The sequence below is a fragment of the Lissotriton vulgaris genome (assembly GCF_964263255.1).
Source record: "Lissotriton vulgaris chromosome 8 unlocalized genomic scaffold, aLisVul1.2 SUPER_8_unloc_1, whole genome shotgun sequence".
Lineage (NCBI taxonomy): Eukaryota > Metazoa > Chordata > Amphibia > Caudata > Salamandridae > Lissotriton > Lissotriton vulgaris.
The window spans coordinates 3,539,639-3,566,347 of record NW_028240615.1 but is presented as its reverse complement, the minus strand read 5'-3'; the positions used below and the strand labels follow the sequence as shown (position 1 = coordinate 3,566,347).

Here is a 26,709-nt window from a genome sequence, read left to right as displayed (position 1 = left end):
GAGGCCCTCCATTTTAGGCCGTGGGCCAGCGGCGTAACACAGGCCCCCACAGCCCTTACACTGCGGGGGCGCGAGCTCCAGGGGAGACACTCAGCACGGTAAACTGGCCCCTGAGAGCTCCTGGGTGACCCCGGAGGGGTGTCCCTAATTTACTTTGCAGGGGGGCCCCCTCAGGTTTTGTTATGCACCTGCAGCAGGCCAGCAAAGATGGAAGTCTCCTGCTGTTCAGCACACCACAGTTACTCCACCCCACATGGCTGCCTATTCATTAGTGGGTGGAGTCATTCTCACGCGTCATCCAACTGTACTTTTCAAAATATGCACTCTTTTATGAATCTTCAAATTGTTATTTTTTTTAAATCAGCTCGAACTGGCAGATGCATAGTAATGTTGCACGTGTTTGTCCCCGGTGCAGTAGCGTAGCGTGGGTTGCCAACGCCCGGGGTAAAACTTTAAAAGAAAGCATTGCATCTCCTAACCTGTAGACCACTAGCCCAGGGAGTGCTGACAGTCCAAGGGCTATGGGGTGCAACACTTTCTTTTAAAATTTTGCACCCTCTAACAATTTTGCACCCAGGGTTACCGCCCCTGTGGACCCACTCATGCTACACCACTGCCCCGGTGGGACTTTAGAGCCTACCACTGGGCATATGCAAAGGCTTTTTGGAGCACATAAAGTGGTGCTTTAGCAGAACTCTTTTACATACTCTTACATGTCTTTGTGAATTGGTCCCAAAACACGTACAAGGGGAATAGAATGGGAATATTTATTCACAATTAGTACTGATCAAAAGAATATTACCACTCTGCACATTGAGTAATAGGAGTTTGACAGTTTGGGGAACTTCCCAAAGATATGATTACTATTTTATATAGTACTACTTCCCACACTCGTAAATGCTTTTACCCTCCCCTAACGCCTTTGTGCTGTATCCAACTTGAATTTCTTAGATATGTATGGGTGCATTCTCCACTGCATTACTGTTGCTCAATAACAAAGTGTTACTTTGTGAAAATAATATGCGTAAGGCTGCGAATTATTAATCCACTCGTTTACTTAAATTATGGTCTTAGTTCATTTGTCATATTCAGTAATATTATAGGTTTTGTGCCTGTGCTGGCAAATTATGCTCATTGTACATAGACTTTTCAAATGGTAAATGAGGTACTGATGTAGACAAACTCTTTTCCAGAACATGTTAAGGTCACTATTAGCAACAGGGATCCTGTTGTTCTAATATAGTAGACTAATATTGTGTGGGCCTCCACTGTAGTTTATTCATATTTTAATATTCACTGTTATTTCGTTATTTCCAGTACTGGAGTAATAGTATACACATTTAGCAGTAGTACATTCAATCACAAAGCACCGATAACAGATGCTACTATTGAACTACACATTTTTCAACCTCAGAAGGATGAAAGGCTAAATCAGTTTTGCAGAAGTATGACCCTGTCACCTGCAGGTGGCACATAGGCTTCTACCAGTATAATATACTATATTTTTACTGAGTATGAGCATTTTCCTATGATTATGATTTCCAACATTCTGTGACACCAACCATAGTTACGCTGGAATTCATGATCAATAATCTCTGGTATATTATTGGACATAATTGTATCAGAGGTATTTCCTGTTAATGGATGCATATACAGGCTCTTGCTGAGACACTTTCTGAACTAATTTGATGCATTTACCACTGATGGTATTTTGGTTTCAATTATGTGTTCTTATAAAGACCATCCTATGAATGATGTCACAATATATCTGAAAGCCCAAGCTGAAACAGTTGGGGAATGGAACATTCTGGAATGATAATTTATGGTCAATGTTAATGATGCAGGCTTGAGTATAGAGAACTATTCAGTCTAGTCACTGGATGGCCACTTTAAAGTGAAGGTTGTGTTTACGAATTGCTCAAATACTGGAATCGTTTCAGTGGTTAATTTATTCAAAAAATGTAAGTTCCAGGGCTCTTGTCAGGAGGTAGCTTGCAACAGCCCATTTTTCCTGTTAGCCCTGCCTAAAACAGAACAACCATGAAAGTGTGTGTGTGTGGAGGGGGGGTTGTGTCTCGGTGTGGGCTCAACATCCTGTGATTCTGGGCAAAGCACTAAATTCCTCTCAACTGGTGCTCATAAAAAGTGCTGGTGTTGAAGATTAATGCTGGTACCGGAAACCAGCCTTTCAAATTAAGCAGTGAGGGCCATATTATCAAGAAAGGGCGATACATTATCGCCGCTTTTATTGGCAGGAAACTGCCGCTAAAGCGGCGATAATGGGCTTGATAATATGGCCCGGATCTTTTCCATCCATATTAAGCCACTCCATTAGTTGCATGCATAGGCACCCCTCTTGTAAAGTTGTGTTTGTTATGCACCTGAGGGCTTACGAGCTAACAGCTTTGACTTGAATCTGAAGGCTGAGGGTTCAAGTACCCGACGGTTGGGTATTGTTTGCTCACTCAAAGGTCTCTCCATCCTTGAAGAGCTAAACTAACATTTTGCTTCACAGGCCACAACCCCAAACAATTTTTTTTTGTAAAGATTGAGAGTTTCATCACCACACTTTTTGGTCCCACTGAAAGTCCTGCATCTGACCTTGTTCTCTGATACGTTCTCGCAAAGTATTATGGGTAGAGGCCTCAAAGAAGAAAACTCATGGTTACATCAGTGTTCAACCTTATTTACAGAGATGTGCACCAGACCTTACTACATCTTTACGCAGCTCAATTTACCTGATCTATCACGAAGGTATATGCGCTTCCAAAGCCAAAATTCAATGTCTGTTGACTGCATTCAAGTCCATTCGGAAAGGAAACTGTAATTTTTTTTCTGGAGGAAAAGAAATATAATTCAGAAGCATTGTCAAAACCAGTTGGTACGGTTTGCATTTTGAGCCCAGACTCAAAATATTAAAAAAAAGCCTGCTGCTGTAAATAAAAAAAAAAGCACAAACACAATTGTTTCTATGAGATAAATAATTTTATGTGCTATGACCCAGTGTACTTTTCAGGTGTAAAATAGTCCCTAATAAATTACAATGCAAGCATTGCATAACAACTGCACGGAGCGGGGGAGGGGAGCCCAGGCAATTGATTGAATGGGCTGGACTGATGATTGTTATTGGTGAGACCTCGCACAGGGCCTATAAGATTTGGAGCCCCTGCGCAAGACACTTGAAATGTGCAGCGAGACCCATGAAGAGAGAAGGTGGAGGTGCGAGGTGGCACAGAACGGTGGGAGGGGCTATCCAAGGTGTATGCTAGCGACATATAAACAATCTCCTTTGGATGTGCACGAGTCTGATGTGCCTGGACAGACCTGTTCACTGATACCTGAGATGGTGGCTCCAGTGTGGAGATGCTCTTGGTAGGAAGCCTGATGTGTGATCCCTATCAAGTGTCTTGCCTTCCAACTGTCCTAAGTAAGTGTTACTAGTTCACAATCCAACAGGGTCGCAGCTGAGGCTGATGGGTGCCTGACCCTAACATGGCCGCTAGTTGTGACTTTTTTCCCCCAGCTGAAATCTTCCTTACATAATCCTATCAGGACTGTGCCTGACCTCAAGATGGCATATGGAATTCATTCGGACCATGGGTTCTCCCCCCACTCCCCCAAATCTGACAATCTCTGAGTACTCCTGATCTCCATCCTGACAGAGGAGTTCGACAACTATGTCCGACGCCCGGTGGAGCTGCTCTGTTCAGCTATTGAGGAGATCGGTCTTGGTTCATCCCTGGACCGTCACCTACCCAGCCTGACTTTGGGCACAGTTTTTCTCCCAGTCTCGCCCACCACCCTCATCGTATTTCTGTAACTCTGCTTTTTACTTGTCTCCTATCTATCTGTTCCCATTTAGCACTCTTTCTTTCTTTGTCTTACTTCCTTTGCTCCTATCCCCTCTCACCTGAATCTTTCCCCTTGCCCGCTACACCACCTAACCCCCTGTCCTTTTGTGCCCTTTGACTAAGCACTCCTTCTCTCCTTGTTGGGGAAAGATCCAATATTTATACTCTGGAGTATCAGCGAACCCGCTGAGAGAGTCCACAGCGCCTAGGGAACCACTCACAGTTGAGGTATGGTATGGCACCCCTTGCCAAAGCACTCCCTCTACCCTTTTTTGGGGAAGGATCCAGTATGTAGGCCTTGGAGTCACAGAGACCCCTCTGAGAGAGTCCACTGCGTATAGGGAGCCTCTTGCAACAGAGATGGGGAAATGATACCACTTACTCTGGGATCAAGGCTTACTGGACTTTGGACGCAGCTCTGACTCGTCTACCGGTTTGTGTCCCTGTCACCCTCCCCCTCCTCTTTCCATGCTGTGTCTCTCACCCTCCCCTCCTCTTTCGCTCCTCCATTCTCTGTCAACTTCCCCAGCTCTAACCCCCCCTCCCCTGAACCTCTCCCCTTGCCTGCTTTTTCCCTTATGTATATGTCTTTTTTGTTTGTCTCAACCTTACTTGTCACTATGTTGCCAGGCTCTAATAACTGTGTAACCTTTGTAACGATGTAACCTGCAAATATGGTCTGATACTTATGTAAAGCGCTCTGATACCTCCGGGTCTAGCCAGCGCTATGTAAAACCTTAAAAAAAAAAATTATAATACATTTTTTTTAAAAAAACATTCTGTTGGAAGAGGAATGATACACCAAACAAACAATAGCATAACGTGAGAGAGAATTGTGGCTCTGGGCGGAGCCAAAGCATTTTCTATGTATCTTCTAGGAACTGATAACAATAGTTCTTGCAAACAATTGCGTTATTAAGTCACACCTAAAAAAAAACATGCAGTCAGTGTACAACTTAACAGTTAATGAGTCTTAGGCAATATACATTCCAATAGGTTTCTAAATTCCTGGAATGGAGTCAAAATTACTTACGTCCCTGACTTGACCATTGTGTAGTTGGAGACCTCCATGTAGTTTACATTCTGCAGCCATTGGCCGTCTACTGAAATATTGGCAGTTGTGTTCACTATGTTGTTCACAAATCTATAATGATAAGAGTTAGGATTTCAAAACCAATAATCATGATTCACTCCATATCTCAATATTCAATGAAGACACTTCTCATGCTGCAGGTGCTTTGAGGTTCTTATGTTCTCAGTTAGTTGCAAATCTTCCAAGAGATGCAGAGGATATCATTTACCTGATAATAGAGGTTAATTGCTGCTTAATCTGCAAAATCTGCTAGTAGTTCACTAACCTCTCACTGAGGCAACACACTCAACTCACTCTCTGGTTTAATGCATTCAAACCGGTATTCAATCATTCAAGCATGCACTCACTCAACTTGCTTATTTAGGGTCTTATTTACAGGATGGCCGATGCAGGGCAGCCACCGAAAACCGGCACATTTCCCATCAGAGAGTGTGAACTTCAATTCACCCCTCAGTCACTTGCTCAGGTAGTTATGCACTCACCATTACTTCACAAAAGGGGTACTCTCCCTAATTATCTGAAAGTGAAAAGGTGTCTAAAAGAGTGCATTATCAACTCCTAAATTGTTTAGTAAAATGAGTCTACAGTCCAGCATTCATAGGTGTACCCAAATAAAACTAGGATACAACCCAGCATTCATAGGTGAACACACATAAAACTAGCATACAGCCCAGCATTCATAGGTGAACAAACATAAAACTAGCATACAGCCCTGCATTCATAGGTGAACACACATAAAACTAACATACAACCCAGCATTTGTAGGTGCGCACACATAAAACTAGTCTACAACCCAGCATTCATAGGTGAACAAACATAAAACTAGCATACAGTCCAGCGTTTATTGGTGCACACACATAAAACTAGCATACAGCCCAGGATTCATAAGTGAACACACATAAAACTAGCATACAGCAAAGCATTCATAGGTGAACACACATAAAACTAGCATACAGCCCAGGATTCATAAGTGAACACACATAAAACTGGCACACAGCCCAGCATTTATAGGTGCGCACACATAAAACTAGTCTACAACCCAGCATTTATAGGTGAACACACATAAAGCTAGCATACAGCCCAGCATTCATAGGTGAACACACATAAAAGTAGCATACAGCAAAGCATTCATAGGTGAACACACATAAAACTAGCATACCGACAAGGATTCAAAAGAGAACACACATAAAACTAGCATACCGACCAGGATTCATAAGTGAAAACACATAAAACTAGCATACATCTCAGAATTCATAGGTGAACAAACATAAAACTAGCAGACAACCCAGCATTCATAGGTGAACACACAGAAAACTAGCATACAGCCCAGCATTCATATGTGAACACACATAAAACTGGCATACAGCCCAGCATTTATAGGTGCGCACACATAAAACTAGTCTACAACCCAGCATTTATAGGTGAACAAACATAAAATTAGCATACAGCCCAGCATTTATAGGTGCGCACACATAACACTAGTCTACAACCCAGCATTCATAGGTGAACAAACATAAAACTAGCATACAGCCCAGCATTCATAGGTGAACACACATAAAACTAACATACAGCCCAGCATTTGTAGGTGCGCACACATAAAACTAGTCTACAACCCAGCATTCATAGGTGAACAAACATAAAACTAGCATAGAGCCCAGCATTCATAGGTGAACACACATAAAACTAGCATACAGCAAAGCATTCATAGGTGAACACACATAAAACTAGCATACCGACCAGGATTCAAAAGTGAACACACATAAAACTAGCATACCGACCAGGATTCATAGGTGAACACACATAAAACTAGCATACATCTCAGAATTCATAGGTTAACAAACATAAAACTAGCACACAGCCCAGCATTCATAGGTGAACACACATAAAACTAGCATACCGCCCAGCATTCATATGTGAACACACATAAAACTGGCACACAGCCCAGCATTCATAGGTGAACAAACATAAAACTAGCAGACAGCCCAGCATTCATAGGTGAACACACATAAAACTAGCATACAGCCCAGCATTCATAGGTGAACACACATAAAACTAGCATACAGCCCAGAATTCATAGGTGACCACACATACAACTAGCATACAGCAAAGCATTCATAGGTGAACACACATAAAACTAGCATACCGACCAGGATTCACAAGTGAACACACATAAAACTAGCATACAGCTCAGCATTCATAGGTGAACACACATAAAACTAGCATACCGACCAGGATTCATAAGTGAACACACATAAAACTAGCATACAGCTCAGCATTCATAGGTGAACACACATAAAACTAGCATACCGACCAGGATTCACAGGTGAACACACATAATACTAGCATACCGACCAGGATTCATAAGAGAACACACATAAAACTAGTACACTGTTCAGCATTCATAGGTGAACACACATAAAACTAGCATACCGACCTTGATTCATAAGTGAACACACATAAAACTAGTACACTGTCCAGCATTCATAGGTGAACACACATAAAACTAGCATACCGACCAGGATTCATAAGTGAACACACATAAAACTAGTACACTGTCCAGCATTCATATGTGAACACACATAAAACTGGCATACAGCCCAGCATTCATAGGTGAACACACATAAAACTAGCATACAGCAAAGCATTCATAGGTGAACACACATAAAACTAGCATACAGCCCAGCATTCATAGGTGAACAAACATAAAACTAGCATACAGCCCGGCATTCATAGGTGAACACACATAAAACCAGCATACAGCCCAGCATTCATAGGTGAACACACATAAAACTAGTCTACAGCCCAACATTGGCCTTGGCCCAGTACCAGAGCCGAAACCATCTGTAAAAAACCTGGGGGTCGGGCTGGACCAGGAACTTTCCCTCAAGCAACATGCCAACCAGGTGGTGGGATCCTGCTTCCACATAATTGGTATGCTACGCAAAATCTTCCCCCTCCTGCCAGATGCCAGCAGAAGAACATTGGTACAGGCACTAGTCATGAGTCGTCTAGACTACTGTAACGGCCTGTTGCTAGCTGCCAATGAGGGAGTCATGGCAAGACTACAGGTAGTCCAGAATACGGCTGCCCGTCTAGTCCTAAATGCGCCCCCTCGTTCCCCTTCTAAACCCCTACTGGAAAAGCTCCATTGGCTACCTATCAGACAGAGGGCTAAATTCAAGGTATGCTGTACCATACATAAGAGTCTCAATGGTATGGGTCCGGCATACCTGGCCACCAAATTTGTCCCCTACAAGCCCTCCCGCCCACTTCGCTCGAGCGAACAAGGCCTTCTAGTAGTGCCCAGGGCAAGGAAGGCAAGACAGGGCAGTAAAGCTCTCTCAATAGCTGGACCGTCTCTTTGGAACAGCCTTCCCAACACCCTAAGGCTTTGCACAGAATACCTTCCCTTCAGGAAGATGCTAAAGACTCTCCTTTTCAGCTCCTAGACAGCCTACGTTCTCCCGATCGTACTGTGGCAGATGTCAAAAGCGCGGAGATGCTCCCAAGGGAGTCGATACCAGCGCTATACAAGCCAGTAAAATAAAAATAAACATTCATAGGTGCACACACATAAAACTAGTCTACAGTCCAGCATTCATGGGTGAACAAACATAAAACTAGCATACAGCCCAGCATTTATTGGTGCATTCACACATAAAATTAGTCTACAGTCCAGTATTCATGGGTGAACAAACATAAAACTAGCATACAGCCCAGCATTTATTGGTGCATTCACACATAAAACTAGTCTACAGTCCAGCATTCATGGGTGAACAAACATAAAACTAGCATACTAGCGTACAGCCCAGCATTCATAGGTGCACACACAAACAACTAGCTTCCCTACCACTGTATCATCTAAAGATTCAAAGTCTTAAAACTACAGGCATCATCTACCTATTTTAATATTAAACAATAGGAAAGATCACTAGTACCCTTATCAAACCCTGATGTAATTTATATTAAAGCTTCGGTTGAGACTGGTTATTCCACGTGACTATTTTATGACTAGTGCCTATATTTCTGTCCATACCTCTATTAACCTCCTCAACCTGAAAGCCATTCTCACACACCCTCTGGTATCAATACTCCTGGATGGATAATATCTCCTGCAGGAACCTACCATATCGCTACATTAAACATTAACTACCCCTTAACCTATCAAACCACTCCCTCCCTTAAGCAGCGCCACGTAACCTGTGACCCCACACAAACTCTTTAACTGTTGGGCAGCACTACCCCATACCCCATGTATTAAGTGATACTCAAAAAGTAAAAAAACACTGTTGTTTACACTGTGGATAACTCAACTTGGCATTGTTACACCAGTCTCCCAAATTATATACTGAGCTACTGACTACATTGCCATCTGGAGAGGCCTCCAAATGTCAATTTCACATATAATCTGAAATTCTCTTGTTTCTCCTCAGCAGACATTAGTGTTATGTTAGGCCTTAGAGATATGAAGCACTCTGGAGTAGCTGTGCACAATATGAAATATATAACACATTTTAAACAAGCATTTTCAATGCAATCATTCTCGTCTTTGGGACCTTATAAGTATTTAGCCATGCAGCACATTATCCTGGGCGCTGCAACATCTACTGTTCTTTAACATGGACGTTTTTGCACTAATAGGCACATTATCGCACTGCTTTTAGACCACCGAAGGAAAATCCATGTCCAAACGAGGCGTTATTAATATAAAGAAACCTCTCGTTAGCATGACAAGTCGTTGAAACAAAATATACACAAAACACTACTAACCAACATTTCCGCCCCTAACATTAGAAAAAACATGATGAAAACGTTGCTGGTCCTTAATTCTCACTGAATCAAAACCATGTTTATCAAAATCTCCTGAAAAGGGTTAGCAATGTTACATAAAAAACATGAAAGTATAATAGTCAGCCCCAGGGCTTAAAATGTGCCGGGTCTGTCCGGGTCTGAGCCTCAGCAGTTATTTTCAGGAGGCCTCGAAACGGGTCTCTATCGGGCTCTATTTTCGGGCCTCGCAGAGGTAGTCTGTTTTCTTTTTTTTTCTTACCCGAAACTTATTTAGCTCTAGCTGGAATTGGCAGGCTAGCTCCTGAAGCCGCTGACCTTTGTGCACGCTGTAGATCAATCATTGGACTGAAAGGGCTTCAGTTCCACCCAGCCCCCCCCATCGTGTGTGTCAGCGGGCTGAGGCAGCTTCCCGGGCACACACACAGCAGTGCCCGAGTACTTCACAGGTCTTTAACAGACCATTTATATGTTAACAATGCTATGTTGTTTCGAAGTCTTGCTTTTCTTGGCATTTTGAGGATTAGTCTGTCCTTGTTTCCTGTGTATCTTTACACACCCATGAGGTACAGTTTTTCTTTTAAGTAGGAGGGTAAACTTTGCTCCTTTTCTGAGCTCTAGTTCTTACTTATACATATAAAAGTTCCATACAACAGCGCTGTTTCTTTAAGGTGCTTATAATGTATCGCTGTTTGTCCTAAAGACAAAACCATTGCCAATATATGTGCTGCGTAAATCGAAAACTCCTAGGGGCATATTATGAAGAACGGCGTTAAAACCCAACTTACTCCACTTTGGGATACACAGCGGTTGGGACGACTCAATAATAGTAAGGGGTTTACGCAATCGGCATATCCACGGTGGGTGACCTATTGAGCAAAGGGTAGGTGATCACATTTGAACGTCTTAAAGAACAGTATGAGCTAGCGCCCTTCGAAATATTTCGATATCTGCAGATAAAACACGCACTACAAGCAGCCTTACCACCCGGCACCGAGGTCCCGGAGGCCATCCCCCTAGAAGATAGGCTACTGACTGATTACATGCGTAAAATGGCTACTTCCCTCACCTACCGAAAGCTAGTCAACAACTGGCCTGACCCTAATGTGGCACTCAGGGAAAAATTGTCCCGAAAAGGGAAACTCAACAACACTGATGGCAGGAGGCACTGGCGTCCCCGAGTGAGGTGGGAATACCTTCGAAACTCAGGTTAGTGCAGCTCAAAATACTGCATCGTACCTAATACACTAGGCTAACCCTCTGCAGAATAGGGACAAAACACCCTCCGTACTGCTTGAGGCGATGTGGGGAGAAGGGTACATTTTATCACACCATGTGGTAATGTCCGAAGATCGCAGCATACTGGTTAAAGGTAATTCAAACAATATCGCAAAAAGAGGAGGTGTCACTAGTGCCGGAACCCAAGAGGTGTTTGCTGAATGTTTGGGAGCCGAATGACCTCACTTGTCCAGCACAGGATTGGGCTGCACTGGGGATAATGGTTGTAAAGTGTAACATCGCACAATAATTGGGTTCGGAAGAGTCACCGACACTCACCGCATGGTGCAAAGACATGGACACAGCTATAGTGGCCGAAAAAGCAGTGTTCATCAATCGAGGCTGTCCTCGAACATGGTGTAGAGTATGGGGGTAAAACACAAACAATTGAAGAAGGGTCTGAGGGAAATTTAAAGACCCGCCCAGTTCGTATTCCCCTAACTGTAATCCTAACAACAAAAAGAAGAGGCCTCCCACGAAGCTCGGGTCCTGCAATGAGACAACGCCGGACAGAGCGGGGCCTCCTTTTTCCTGAGCTGGGTTCCAGGAGAGGTGAGGTACACTCCCTGTACTATTCAGATGTAAGAGACACCGTTTGGTACAGAGGAACACGATTTTGGACTATTTATGTATATCCTTTACAGATTGTCGTTACGTTCACTTTATGTATGCAGTAGCTAATGCTTAGAACTCTGGCCCTGAAGAAAGCCATGGGATCTTGTCCCTACCGGCTGAAACATGTTGGCCTTGTAAATGCAGTTATATGTTTAGACTGCTTCCTCTGCATTGTTCTTGTTTGTTTGAGGGAAAGGACAAATTACATTAGAGTTTTTCGCCTATTGATCCTTTTACCACTTGTTTTTAACTCACACCTTTTGATTTTTGCACTGCACTCGATCCCATCTTTATCATTTGTTCATGGGTACCTTAGCGATTGATGGTGCGACCCAATTGAGTAAGGGCGTTGGATGGGTCTCATTGATCAAGAGACATACCACCCCATTTTTGGATGACCAAATGAGAACACTTGATCTACATACTTATTTGATGGGAATCCAACACATCTCTGTACGGGTCTTACCAGCAATCTCAGTAGGTCCTTCGACAGGTTTGTCCTGGCACACATTCTGATATAGAGACTTATATAGCTCTATTAGCGCCTAACTCACTTATGTAGGAGTTTTGCAGCAGCTCGGAGTACTTTAAGCTCCGTTATAGACCCCCGGTTCTTTTTGTAGAGTATGGGAGGCCTTGAGATAAATTCAGGAGATACATCTGTGAGCCACCCAGGCTGCAGACAGACGAAGTCTCTGATGGGGAGGATGGAGGGGCGACACGAGATTAACATGTGGAATACTGTTATATTTTTTGTACTGTGGATAATACCGGTAAGCAAAATGTCACAAAAATGTCTAACACTGGAATGCAATGTATGTACGTACTATCTGATTGAACTTTGCCTTGATTCTAATAAAAAGAGTTAAAAAAAAAAAGAACGGCTTTAAAAATTATCGCCGGTTTAGCGGCAGAAAACTGCAGCCAAAGCAGCGATAATGGGCTTGATAATATGCCCTTGAGAATTCCAATAGAAGTCCATGTTCTTATGTTACCATGTGCTTCTATTGGAATTCTCCAGGGCATATTATCAAGCCCATTATCGCTGCTTTAGCAGCAGTTTTTTTCCGCTAAACGGAGATAATTTTAACGCCGTCCTTGATAATATGCCCCCAAGAGCCACAGTAGAAAGGGTAATGTGTCAAGGGTTCTATTGTGTGTGTAAAGTTCACAAGCATCTCCCCTCTGTAAAAGGCCAACGTTACCACGTGTACTTCCTCAAATACAAAATGTTTTATGTTTAACCTTGATCTTAATTGCCCCTTAATGCGTACTTTGTGGCAGGCTGACGGGACGTTATTGCCTTCACAAGGGATTGATTATGTGGATATTGCACTCTTGCCTGCCTGTTCTGTGGAAGATAGCAGGTGCCATCGTTAGGAGCGTTGCCACTCCTTTTAAGAGTTCTGCAGTTCAGTAAAGCTTGATTGAGTGGAATAATTTTCAGCACCAGAAACCACACTCTAGATACTATTCCAACTGATAGTCTCAAAACTGTCTACCGAGTACCTTTGGAAAATTCTTAAAAACCTGTATTCTGAAATGGAGTATGCAACAATTGATGTACTGGAGTGTCTGTGTGCTGCTACCTTTCCAACTCACCAATGCAGGCAGAGCCTTCGAGGTATGGTGAGATACCAGAGGCAGGACACCCTGCTGATGACCTCTGGGATTATATAATCTCTTCTTAAATAGACCACAGTTTTATGGTCTGCTTGATGCCTTGTGTGTGTTGTTGTTTGTCACTGTATTCAAAATACATGTATGAAGGTGTATTTAAAGGTTTGTTTTTGGAAATTGTGGAAGCAGAGAAGAATAAGCATAGTAGTATTTAAATGATCATTGTTTCTGTGTTTTCTTAAAATAGTTTCTACAACTAACCTTCACTGCCACCCCATAAAAAGCGTTCATAGCTTCCAAGTTTTCAGATTGCTTATGCGTGAAATTTTCATAGTTTCAGTGAACTTGTGAGTGACATTGAACGTCTATGAGTGACACTTTACCGCGAGCAAAATCAAGCAATGAAGTCCATGGAAACAGTTAAATATCAGAAGTTACACCCAATTGAGTAACGAGAAACTAAGATCTTGAAACTGCGGCAAAGGAGTTGAAATGGAAGGGCACTAGGTTTGTTCATTGTAATGTAAAACAATTGTGTAACCATGATATTAAACAATAAACGTGTCTTTCGGAGGCAGTACTTTATTTACGCTCTTTGCAGATAAATACAAAAAAAGTTATTACTGGATGTAAGAGATTGTCACTTCCATTATAAAATAAGCAATGTACCATGGTCAGCGCTTTTCTCCTGGAAAAGTGGCAGCCCTACTGGCAGATGTGCGCCTGTGCACTTGTAAGTGTGCACCCGCGCTAGCCCCGACCCACTGAACATTGTGCGAGGTCAGGGCACACTTACTCGAAAGTGGTTGACAAATTACAGTGTCAACAACCTAATGAATAAATCACTGTCGGACTTACAAATGGTAAATGTCTGGGATGAGGAGTTTCTGGGGCCAAGGAGCAAGAGCAGCGCCCACCAAAAAGCATTTGTGGCGTGCCACTGAGGATAATAAAAAAAACTTGTTATTTCATAGATTTAGCACCTTATTTTTGGTAAGAGTAAGATTGCGATCCTGCAACCAGCCTCCAAACACACACAGCAGCAACCAAGTACTTCACAGGTCTTTAAAAGACCATTTACTTGTTAATGAGGCTTTGTTGTTTTTCACCCCTTTGTAATGCCCCAGCAGCTCCACTCTGCCTATTGCTTGAAGAATTAGCCCCACCCGACATGTTTTCTTAGCCCCCCTTGAAATTTGGCTCTACTTGCGCCTCCGGGGAGGGTGTATGGCGTTATCCATAAATTCCTTTATTTAGACTACGCCCCTACTTGGATAGGCCACACCCCTTTAGAGGTTTGCCCTGCCCCTTTTAAAGCACCCCCAGTTTTTTTCCCCAAAAGCGTGCTCATGTTTCAATCGTTGGTTAAATACTAAAGTCATCGACATAGATAGAGGACCCATATCCAAAAGTCCTGACTTGAATGACTGCCATTGGTGGCCATGTTAAAAGTACGGAACATCTCACAAAAGAATGTCTGAAGCTAAATAGATTCTCACTAAAGACAGTGCTTTGATGTATTTATAAACACATTTGTAAGCATATTAATACAAATCTTATGTGGCAAACAAGAATATTACATAATAAAAGTTCTCTTACGAACTTGCAGTAAAAACACAGAAATTTCCCTGCTAAGGGCAAATTTTCCTTCAAAGACCCACTTTTATAAAAGAGAAACGCACACGCTAGATGTACATTCATTGTAATGCACGATCCAAAGTTAAAAGAGTAAAGCAGCACTTCACACTTTGTTTACATACAGAAGACTGAAATAGTAGTATATGGATCAACACATTTTAGAGACAGCACAAGGTATCCTCATATTTTTGAGACAAATTAGGACATTGATACCCTTCCTTGTCTTGCCATCCTTCTTATGTGAATCTGACACCAGCAGCAATATTAACTGTGAGTATGTGGTGGGGTTAAGTCCTAATTAGTTATAAAACTAGATTGCAGGCCACCTCTCCGAAAAAACGATTTCCCTAATCTATAAGAAGCTAATCAATCATAGAGCTGCTCCCCTTGATGTATTGAGAACTAAGTGGGTCCAAGATGGGATAGAATTAGACGATGAGGACTGGCAGACGGCAGTGTCCTCCCCAAGAGAGGTTGCTATTCCGGCTCGATTGAGGCTGGTTCAGTGTAAGGTACTACATAGGGTCTATGTCACGGGACCCTGGCTGGTACATATGGGTCTGTCGGATTCTGGTCTGTGTAGACGTCAGTGTGGTCTGGCTGGCTCCTTTCTCCACATCGTTTGGGAATGTACGCATGTCACTGAGTACTGGCGCAAGATTCATTACACCATTCATAGGGTGTTGGGGGTCTCTTTGATGCCGGAGGAAAGGAGGTACCTCCTAAATATATGGGAGCCTACTGACCTAAACTCCTCACAGACACAGTGGGCTACACTGGGCTTCATAATTGCGAAAAGAAACATTGCCCACTATGGGGACCACACAACCTCCCACCTTGGAAACATGGGAAAACAACTGCGACTGGTGTATGTTTATGGAAAAAACTGTTTATCTAGCGAGGAGGAGCCCAAATAAATGGTCATTGGTATGGGGACCCTGGAATCATTATAAAGGAGAGATTTGTATGCCACCCAGAACTGTTGAATTCGATGTACCCTCTTCCCCATAATGTCCCTAATCATGTATCTCTGTATTCTTCTATTACCCCCTGACGCGCTATTGGTGGTGTGGCATTGCCTCTGTACTGTGATTGTTGCTGACACTTTGTTTAACCCCTTCCATGCTGATGACGGAACGGTTCCGTCATCAGCGTCGGTTGAGCTGTGCTGATGACGGAACCGTTCCGTCATGACTCCGCCCGCGCAAGGCGGAGTCAGCACAGGCGGGGAATACGCCCCGCACGCAAGGGGTTAATAAACAGAATTGTAAAAAATAAAAATACTAGATTGCAAACTCTTGTAAAAGATGTAGCTATAGGCCCGAGGAGAATAGTGTAAATTAGGTATTCAAATGTGACTCAATAGACCAATAGCATGAGATTTGATGAATAAGCTGCAATTTGTCTCTCTGGTAAAAGGGAATTTGTATCCAGCACCAACAATGCTCAAATGCACAACAACTGTAGAAAGCCTTGAGGTAATCCTTAATAGTGATGCAATCCCAGTTTACAGTACATTTTTACTTCACCTTGCATTCCTCAAGTGTATTTGTTTTTTCGTATGTTGTGTTTCTGTAGTTTTTTTTATTCAACATATGACTCTTCTGTGTGCACCAAGTTTCTTCTAGGTGTCTGTGCGAGTTCTGGTTGTAGATGAATGTTCCTGACAGGACACAAGAGCTCTGGAGATGAGTCTGAAGGTAGTGTGAATTTCTCACAGCGCCTTTTAGTGTGTCATAAGGCCTAATTTTGGTGCCCATCCTCAGGCTGGTCTGCTGATGTTAGGCACAGGCTTACATTAGTCTGGTCTCCTGGATGTCTTTTCCATATATTGTACTAAGAAAGATCTAGACTAGAGTAGACAACATAGTCCAGACTATTCCGTAGAGCCACCACACTGGCTGACCTTACTTTTACAAATAAACCCTATCCATTACCACTGTCCAATGACGTCAGCCTGCCCTGTCTTTTTTAGTTAGGTACTTCTTGTTGCTTGTTGGGAAATATCCGACTCACACCCTCCAACATTATTGACTAAGCTATGCCTCTGATTACATGTGCATGTTCAGAATAAGGTAGACCAAACCAACTATCGGAGTCACAGGGACTCTAGATTTGTTTGAAGTTGACCAAAACACTGTTTATATCCAAACTAGAAATCAAATACACAAACAGAATCATACAGCAGACCACCAAGTAGAGAATCTGGGTATTATACAGTAAAAGGGACCGTGAATGTGATAATTTAACGTTGGTGGGGGTATCGCCCTTGAGGGGTGGAGAGATGCATGGGCAGACCCTCAACAACTGTAGCTTCTATACATGAGGCTTTTCCCTTTTACTTATGAAGAACAAAACTGCATGCAAGCCAGCTACCTACTGTTAAAACTACAATACCAAGCAAACAATACTAGGCTACCATTGCTGTTAATAACCCCTTCATTTAGACCGACAATGGGGCCTTGCGAGCATCTTTATACCCATATACAGCTGTGCAAGTTACTCAAACCAAGAAAAATACCAATCAGCAGTGCAAACAATATTTCCCTGGGGTCATCCATTCTTCAGGTAAACAGACAGATGTAGATCTGTTAACTCCACCCTGTGCTCGCTACCTTGATAATGTCCTGGATCTGAGAAGAATCGTCCCCCACAAGCACAAACCACGCACATGGGTCATAAATATGGCCTCATATATCTATATAAGTACAGGTATTGCCTTCAACCTTTTTTTAATAAACACTTTAATTTGGTTTCAGAGACTTATGTGCAGCACAATTGTTATACTAAAAGCATCTTCATGCATAAATCTATATGTTTCAACCAGACAGACAATCAAATCTAAATCTGGACTCTTCTATGAGCGCAATCTGAAGGGCCCACTTCAGAGGCTCCACAGTGACATTTCCCATTGGCGTACACTGCCCCTTTCCCTCCCTGGCAGAGCAGCTCTCTTCAAAATGTTGGCCCTCCCGCGTTTCTTGTATGTCCTCCAAAACTGTCCGTACCCAATTGCTGACTCCTTCTTCGGCACCTTGGAGGGTGATTTGCGGCTCCTCTTGTGGGATGGCAAAGCACCTCGAATTGCTTTGAATAAATTGACTCAGGGATGGTACGATGGGGAGATCGCCTTACCAAATATGCACCTTTATTATTGGGCCTCCCAATTGGTGGCCACCAACACCTGGATCCACGGGTCACCTACTAACCCAGCCTTTCATTTGGAACGCTATCAGACGAGCCGGGAGGGATATCTGGGCGCCCTCTATGGTAAGTTCCCCCGGAATCGATATGTGGGACCCATGACACAAACTATTGCTGTTTGGCACCGGGCTACTAAGAGCCTAGGTTGGGCTGACGTATTTACTCGAGCTACCCCGCTCTGGCGCTCACAAAAGTTAGGTTCCTTTGTCACATTAAAGGGTTTGACAGGTGGGACACAATAGGCATCTCCACTCTAGGCGACCTGCTCCACAAGGGGAAATTATTGACTTTTGCCGAACTTCAACAGAAGCACGATCTTGCCCAATCTGAAGCATTCAGGTACCTCCAAATTACACATGCTATCACCACCAACGTACCAGATCCCTCCTCCCTTCCGGAGGCCTCTCCCCTGGAAGATAGACTACTTTCAGAGCCAGTCCAGTTGAAGGCGATATCGTGCACATATCGCGAACTGTGCAATAATATGCCTAACTCTTTCCAGGCCCTGCGAGATAAGTGGTAGAGGGATGTGGGTGACATAGACGATGAGGACTGGAGAAGGGCACTGATGTCCCCCAGGGAAACGGCGATGAATCATCGCTTCAGACTGATCCAACTAAAAATCTTACACAGAACGTACATGCCGGCCCCCCTCCTGGCCAAACTGGGAAGACGCTCGGATGAGCTGTGCCTCAGCGGTTGTGGCCTCCCCGGCACCTTTTATCATGTCCTGTGGGAATGTCCAGTTGCCCAACAATTCTGGGACAAGACGGTTCGTAAAATGACGGATGCGGTGGGGAAGCCCATTCCTCTTTCCCCCAAAGAAGGGATTCTCAAAATATGGGGTGCCACTGACCTCACAGAGATAGAGCTTCAGTGGGTGGCCCTAGGTTTCCTGCTGGTGAAGCGCACAGAGGCAATGCAGTGGGGTGCCCCCCAGAGGCCTCTCCTGGTGGGTTGGGTGGCCGAAATGGACAGATGCATGCTGGATGAGAAATCAGTATTCAAGGTCAGGGAATGCCCAAAGAAGTGGGATAAGAAGTGGGGACACTGGAACGTGTATAGAGGCGAGATATGTACCTCCCCCTCCTTAGAAATGGCATTGAATAGGGCCGGACCGAGACGAAGTAATGATCCTTGAATGATTTATCTCTGTATATGCCTGATACTTTGATTCTGTATTGTATTTAGTGATTATTGGATGATGACTCTGCTGTTGTATTTTTTTTTCAATAAAATATTAAAACAAAAACAAAAAAATCTGAATCTGGCAATATCTTCAATTCACTTTTCAGTTCCCCCTCAACCGCTCAGCACAGACATTAGCCTTCTGCCTTGTTTCTGTTGGGTTTGTATCTACTTCTGATCTTAAACTGTAGCCAGAAGAACAGTTTTAGCACTCTTTACAATTAAAATGGAAACAGGGGTACACTGCCTTGACTGCGTAATAGCAGCAGCGAAATCATGTTGCTTTCGTTGAGACTTACCCAGTTTCCCTGACAGCAGCAGAGAAGCATTTAAGCTATAGGAAGGCCTTGTCTGCCTTAGATCTTGTCATAATTACAATCAAAATGCTGAAACCAAATTGCACAGTTGAATACTTATACTGATCCCCTCTTTTGGATGGCCCGTGTCAATAGCTTTAATATGTGCAGGGCATCAACGAATGCCATGTAAAAGGTGTAGTGGAAAGGCCAGATAGGAGCTATTCAAGGCTTTCTCATCCTGGACTTTCCAATTCCCGCCCCCAGGAAAAAAGATTTACTCATGCATACCCATACATAATATTATACCATATTGGGATGATATTAAACATACAACCATTTACATTTTGTGAATCTAAAAAATAAGTGTGAAATTTAAAATAAAATGCTTTTATAAGTCAAGGCATTTGCCTGTGTAAGCTAAAAGGTGTGATTGGCTTTGGATGAAATGCAAATGGATGTGATCTGAGCCTATGTTTTTGCAGCCATTGTTTTTTTCAGTCTATGCTTTCACGTGCTACTCTGCCACTTTAACTAACTTAGTAACCTTCAATATAAACTTTATATTCCTTATCTTAGCAGGGGATAAAGCCATTTCAGTTACCTAAGACTAACATTGTCAAAGGCTGCACTGAAGGTGATGGAATGTATCACTCAGGAGCGCCCGTGCAGGTAAGAGCGGCGGGACGGGGTGGGGGGGACTTGACAGATGATAACGAGGGAAACTTTTTCCCTTGTCCTCGTCTGTCAAGTCCCTGCACCATCGTCCCGCCGCTCTTACCTGCACGGGCCGCTCCTGGTGTCACTAGAGATCCCTTCTTACAAGTGGTAATGCCAACATTTAGTGAAGCCCTGCAGTAATCAACAGAACTCTTTTCTTTGGTAAAAGAAGTGGTTTTTTTCCACTCCTTATGAAAGTAGGAATAAATCGGGGTACATAAACAGTGCAGGTCTTACTGGAAATGAACAGAGCACTGAACAGAATGGCGAGAACGTAAAGCAAAGGAAAGATTGGTTTCTATGGAGTAAGATGTCCCACAAAGAAGTGTAACATTTGTTTTTTTTTATTGCAGTTGGATAGCGGCAGGTCTGGTGTTAATCGGGCTGTTGTTCGAGACAGTGGCGGCTCCTTAGCTAAGATGGAGTAGCGTCGCCCCACTGCTTTTGAGCAGTGTTAAAAAGGAAAATTTAATCGATAATAACACGATGTCATTATCATTTTATTTTTTTCCTGCTGAAGCAGTTTTGTGGGGCGGGGAGGGCTGGGCTGCTCTGCTCACAGAGCAAAGGGAGGAGCTGTGTGTGCACTCTGTCAATGAGCATGACGGTTTGGCCGGCCATCTTGGGCCGCCCACACAGTCATGAGCACTTTGCATGTTCTCCACCATCTATAATGCACAGCCTGGGTGAAGAACATGCCCAGGCTCTCACTGCCTGTCTGAGTGCCGAACCACCGTGCTCAGACCAATCACAACACAATTGGCTTAGTGGAGCCTGTGTAAGTTCTGCTTCCATTCTGGACGGAAGAGACGCAGAGAGACAATCAAGGAGAGGCACGGTGAAAAGGTAAGTGTCTTTTTTTGGTTTTTATTTCTCCCCACCTCCCCGCCACCCCGATCCATGTCAGCTGCCACTGGTTCCAGATCCTGGAAGCACAGGCCGAGAAGGCTTCCCTTCTGGTCTTTCCTTTCCTGCGTTTGCACAGCTCCAACCCATGGATATCTTGACTTCTTGTCTTTCTGTGACAGATAGTTTATTGGCCAGATATGCCACGGGGTTGTTTCTGAAGGCTTTGCCGGTGATGAAGTTATGTTTGAAAATAATGCATTCAGCATAATAAATGATGGTAGTTTTTCAACAAGGCATAGCTAGGATATCATGTTAATTTTCTAGATCATTGTTTGATTTATGTGTAAATTGATGTGGAATCCGTTTCTCACAAATGCTTATGAAAAATCAAACATGGAGCTAAGATTCACATACCTGATTGCGTTTTGTCCTTGCTCTGGTTTTTTGGTTATGTCCGAGATCTGTTGGAGAAACGATACATGTTAATTTAATTAGCTTGAGTTTGATATTTTCTGAAAGCCTGTGTGACCTAAACATCATATATTATCTACAGCACGTATGTTATTTTCAGTGCTTAATTTGGGCAGGTGCTTAAAGGTGATGGGTCCTGGTAGTATTTTGTCACTCATGTAGTGTCAGAGCTATCTCTTTTCTTCAGTTACAACAGACTTAAAGGACCACATAGCATAACTATAGAGGTATAATATACCCAATGTTTCATTAACAAAATATGTACAGGAGCCCAAAGTTGTTTGTACAAAGTTGTCCTTCTCTAGTGGGGTTTCCAGATGTTGGGGTTGCCAAATAGCAATGATACCTAGTCTTGTTTACGCCTCACGTCTCTTCCCTCCACCAATCTACACTTCCTTTATATCTTGATCTGACACTTGCTGATTGCTTTTCATCATTGCTTTCTCCCTTTGTTATTGTTCTTTTTTCTAAGAACAATAACATTAAAATTGGTCGCGGAGACAAGCCAATTCTCTGACCCCACGTATTTCACTGACCCACGATTTCTTGATCTACATGCCCCAGTCCAATGAGCTTCAGTGTCTGAAATTTAGGGCAGCAGGGCTGGAGAAAGACTATTATACTTGTCAGTATCAAAACAGGGTAAGTGGAAATTGTTGAAAGATAGAGACTATTGAAGGGGAGTAATATTTTCACTTCTGCTGCTGGATCTCCTTATCAAAACTCTTATATTGGACTCATTTTTACGAACATTTTTCTGGATCACAGATATCATTTGTTGCAAACTTTTTACGTAATCTGAACACAGACCTCCATGGACATTCCGTATGAAATTTAAGGCACTTACGCGGTCGGCTGAGTTTTTGTTTACAAGCAGTGTGTAGCGACTTTTCCCCTCCAATAGAGGATTTGTATAACTCCAGCTAACGTTTCCGTACTGGATAGTGACTTCCATCGGTGTGCTCGCTGTTAAGGTTTTGTATTGGTCTGCCTATGAAACAGAAACCAAGATGGAAGTTAAGCCCGCCATTACAGACCCGTTAGACAAGTGATTGACCGTTCAGTTACAAGTTTATAACATGCTTATTCCAATCCAAGCCAAATATATTAACAGCTCCTCAATGTATTTATTCATTGTGAAATTAGGAGTCTGTTGAGCACCATGTTCCTTTTTACATATGTGAAAACATCATAGAAACTTTTCACTGGTACAATCAATTCACCAGTAAAAAGCAACCAAATTTCGCTTGAGTTGAAATCACGTAAATATTTTTGTAGCACAGCAAAGTGTAGAAAAAGGACTATGAAACCAAATATAACACGCTAATTGCCTGTAAATCATTTTAAGTGAGCCATAGAGCTAGTAATAATTACATCCTGATCCAAAAAGACCATTAAAGAAAATACAGCAAACTGAGCTTGGACTATCTTCGATACTTATGTAAGAGTAATTTTACCAAAATGTTTTTGCCTCAAATCTAGACCTATTTTTCATATTTGAAGTATTGAGGAAATATACATTCCGGAAGAGACTTTATACAGTGACGAGTAATTTCACTTTATTGCTTGTTCCACAGGATAAACAACAGTGGAGTCTGCTTTCCACAGCTGCCTCAGCCCAAGATAGAACTCCACACACATTGCACATGAAAGGACAGCTTCTCATTGTTCTAGAACTTTTCTAGGGACACTCTCCGATGGGTCTTTTAAGCAGCATGAAAGTGTGAAGAGGAGAAAATCATCAATGCACAGTCAATTTAGAAACACCGCTTCCTGATACATAATTACCAAAGGACAATTGAGGAATGTTGGTTAAGTTTATTACAAAGCCAAAAATGACTAAACAAAAACACACCTCAACACGAGAGTATAGAAATACAAAGGAAACAGCAGTAAGCCAAATCTATGCACACAATTCAGACGGTGCAACATGAACCAACTTATTAGCTCAGAAGATTGACAAAACGTGCATCCAGGGCTTCACCATTCGGGAAAAAGAGACAGAAAATTCCATTCTTAAATAATTTAAAGTCAGTCAGATTTTGGGGGACATATGAATAGTCTTAAGATTGCTACTTCGGGAGTAAGTGATACTCATGGCAAAAAAACTGCACAATGCTGCTCGGAAATCTGCAACATCACGTTGTGTGTGTACCAGTACTTACCTTCTCCGGCATCCTTGAGTAGAAAAGAACCAATTGCTTATCATTGTACCAGAGTGTTACATACTTTACCATGCTTACAAGAACCAATCACAGCTTTCACTGAATGCAATAATCGAACACAGCATCCCTTACCTCCAGAGATGGTATCTTTACTGTAGAAGGAACTGCCGGCTGAGGAGACTCTGTTAGGTATGTTACGGTGACTTCACTTGGGTCCAAATTCAGCACTCTGAGCTGAACATGATCTGCATTGGGGAACTTTGGAAGTGTTTTCTGGGGAAAAAAATGCATTGCATAATTAAATGTCTTAAATGTGCAAGATCATTTTATCCAATAATCTTTTCTCTAAGGGGTCTCTGGGTTACATGAAGCAAACGAAGGAGAAAGGACAGCGGCAGCCCTGCGCGAGGAGGCATATGACATTTGTCTAACCAGCTCCCATTTTTCTTTTTGGCCACGCTTTTCTCCTTTACCCATGGAAGGATATAGCGCTGTGAGTAGAATAACTGGAGCGGGGTGTCTAACTCTCGTTTTCCTAATGATAGTTGACCTGTGATCCTCTAGATCTTCATACCCACTATCTGAGAGAATCTCTAAAGCAAAATAAAAATATAATTTATCAACAATTACTAACTATAACACTTATAATTATTAACAATGGTTCTTCCATAATACCAGAGTTTTTCTAGTCACTACTTGTGACAGACTGCAGAAAATGCTATCATGTGATCAACAGATTAAACATTTATTAAATTAGGGAATCTGTGAATTATATAAAATATTAATAAACAATGCATTCATACACAGACAGTTTAAAAAACATATATAGTTTAAATAACAATTATAAATTCAGTATTTCAAATCACTTATGTCAACTTTCTTCCACAAATACGTGAAATGTACATTTGAACTCGTTCAATAAAAGATTGTCCAGTAAATTACGTCCTGTGTTCAGTTCTAGGGGCAAACCTTCCTCTAGTGTGTCTCTAGATTTGTTTGAATTTGTAGCGGGGTTCGGGTTTATAGATAGGAGATAATGAACATGTCAGTTTAGTATTTTTATTAGTTTCAGTGCCCCTCTCCCTGGGCTGGAAAGTAGGCTATCACGGTCCAGGTAATGTATCCGAGTCTGCTTTTACTTGAAACCATTCTTACTGCGAAATGCACTTGGAAACCATACCCTGAAAGCCAATCTGTGTGCTTTCCGAGTATTATGCAAAACTTTGTCCTTCAAAGTGCCATGTGTGCTAGTAAAAATAAGCTGAGAATAAATGTATGTGGAAAAAATAAACATACATGACCTTTCCCTCGTTTTTTGTGGCTTTGGGCCAGATGTATGACCATTGATGTTTGCGACTCGCAAATTGAATTAAATTGCGATTCGCAATTTGCAAGTCAAAAACATCAATGTACAACAGGGTCAGAGACACTGTTAGCGATTCCTAATGGGGTCGCAAATTGTATGCCTTATGCATATTAATGAGGCACTCACAATTTGCGACCCCATGGGGAATGGCTGGCCCACCCAGGTATGGTGGCCTGTTGGGCTCAGCAGACCTCCATGTCTGGGACTGCTTTTAAATAAAGCATTTTTTTTGTATGCAGCCCGTTTTCCTTAAAGTAAAACGGGATGCATTTAAAAAAAGAAAAGTTAAACGTTTTATTTCATTTTTTAAGGGCAAGTAGTGGTCCCTGGGACCACTGCCGGACCCTAAAAAATATTTTCACCTGCAGTCACAAGTTTGCGGGTGCTTTACCACCCTTCTGAGAAGGGTGGTAAACTGGGACTGTTTTGTGACCGCAATTGAGGTCGCAAAACAGTATTACATAGGGCTCAGACTCGCTATTAGGAAAGGACGCCCTTGGAACGCCCCTTCCTAATAGCGAGTCTCTAATCCTATTTAAGAAAGTCGCAAATCATTTGCGACTCGCTAAATAGAGTTAGTACATGGCCCATTTGTTTTTTTCATGCGCAAACGGGTCGCAAATTCGTTTGAGCATGCAAAAAAGGGTCGTATATCCTGCCCTTTGTGGTGACTTGAACTGCTGACTTTGAAGCTGGGGAACCAGGTTCAAGTCTGGGAGGAGGTTCAAACATTCTCTGATTCTGGGCAAATCACTTAATCTCCCCCTGCCTTAAAAAAAAACAAAAAAAGTGAATGTGTCCGTCTGTAAAGCAACTGGTGATCATGGGAAGCGCTCTGATACCTTCGAGTCGCGTTTGCGCTATATAAAACTGCACAAAAAAACTTACGATATGCAGATGTTATTTATTCAACAGTAACAGTGAAAATGTTCTAGATTTCACAGTCCTCTCTACATGAGCATTAGCTTCTGATCCGCTCTGTAATCTTCTAGCCATGTAGGCAACTCTCTTTGGGCATATTTACAAGCCCCTATCGCCACCACAACGTCACATTTTGGTGGCGATAGGTGCTTCTCCCTATTTACAAGGCAGCATTAAGCCGATTCCAGTAAAAGGTTTGCACTAGTCTCTCAGACTGCACGGGTTTCTTCCACCACGTCCTTCCAGCAAAACATTGATTATAAAACTGCAACGCAGCAACTTAGTTGGGCCTTCCTTCCTACTACTAAATTACTACCCAGGCCGTGAAAAAAACATTACAAATCCGTAGGCCTAGTAGATTCTTAAGTAAAGTAAATATTTAAAATTCAAATAGCTTAGCATGCGTCGTATGGCAGCACAATAACGTACATATATATTTTTTCAGAATGGCACGTTGATGATAAATATATACTATTTATTGAATGAAATGCATTTCTTGTTTTATATGTGTGTAATTTTGTGGACCCCCGTAGGAGTTCCATATCATAATAAACTTGAACTGAACTGCAAATATACTTTAGAACATTTCCTTAAATATTCCATGAAATCTTATTATAAAACAGAGAAAATGCACAAGAAGGTCCGA

At 42.5% G+C, this 26,709-nt stretch overlaps 1 protein-coding gene across 3 annotated transcripts in view; it reads right to left on the bottom strand.

Annotated features, from left to right (window-relative positions):
* SLC15A1 (solute carrier family 15 member 1) overlaps nt 1–26,709 on the bottom strand; it is a 126,978-nt gene that overhangs the window by 9,554 nt on the left and 90,715 nt on the right. For all 3 annotated transcript variants that reach the window (XM_086947873.1, XM_086947875.1, XM_086947874.1), the window contains exons 15-19: nt 23,909–24,049; nt 22,459–22,602; nt 21,555–21,601; nt 4,885–4,995; nt 2,739–2,835 (exon numbers count right to left, since the gene is read on the bottom strand). In XM_086947873.1, the coding sequence (XP_086803999.1) occupies nt 2,739–2,835; nt 4,885–4,995; nt 21,555–21,601; nt 22,459–22,602; nt 23,909–24,049 (540 nt within the window). The remainder of the gene's footprint in view (nt 1–2,738; nt 2,836–4,884; nt 4,996–21,554; nt 21,602–22,458; nt 22,603–23,908; nt 24,050–26,709) is intronic.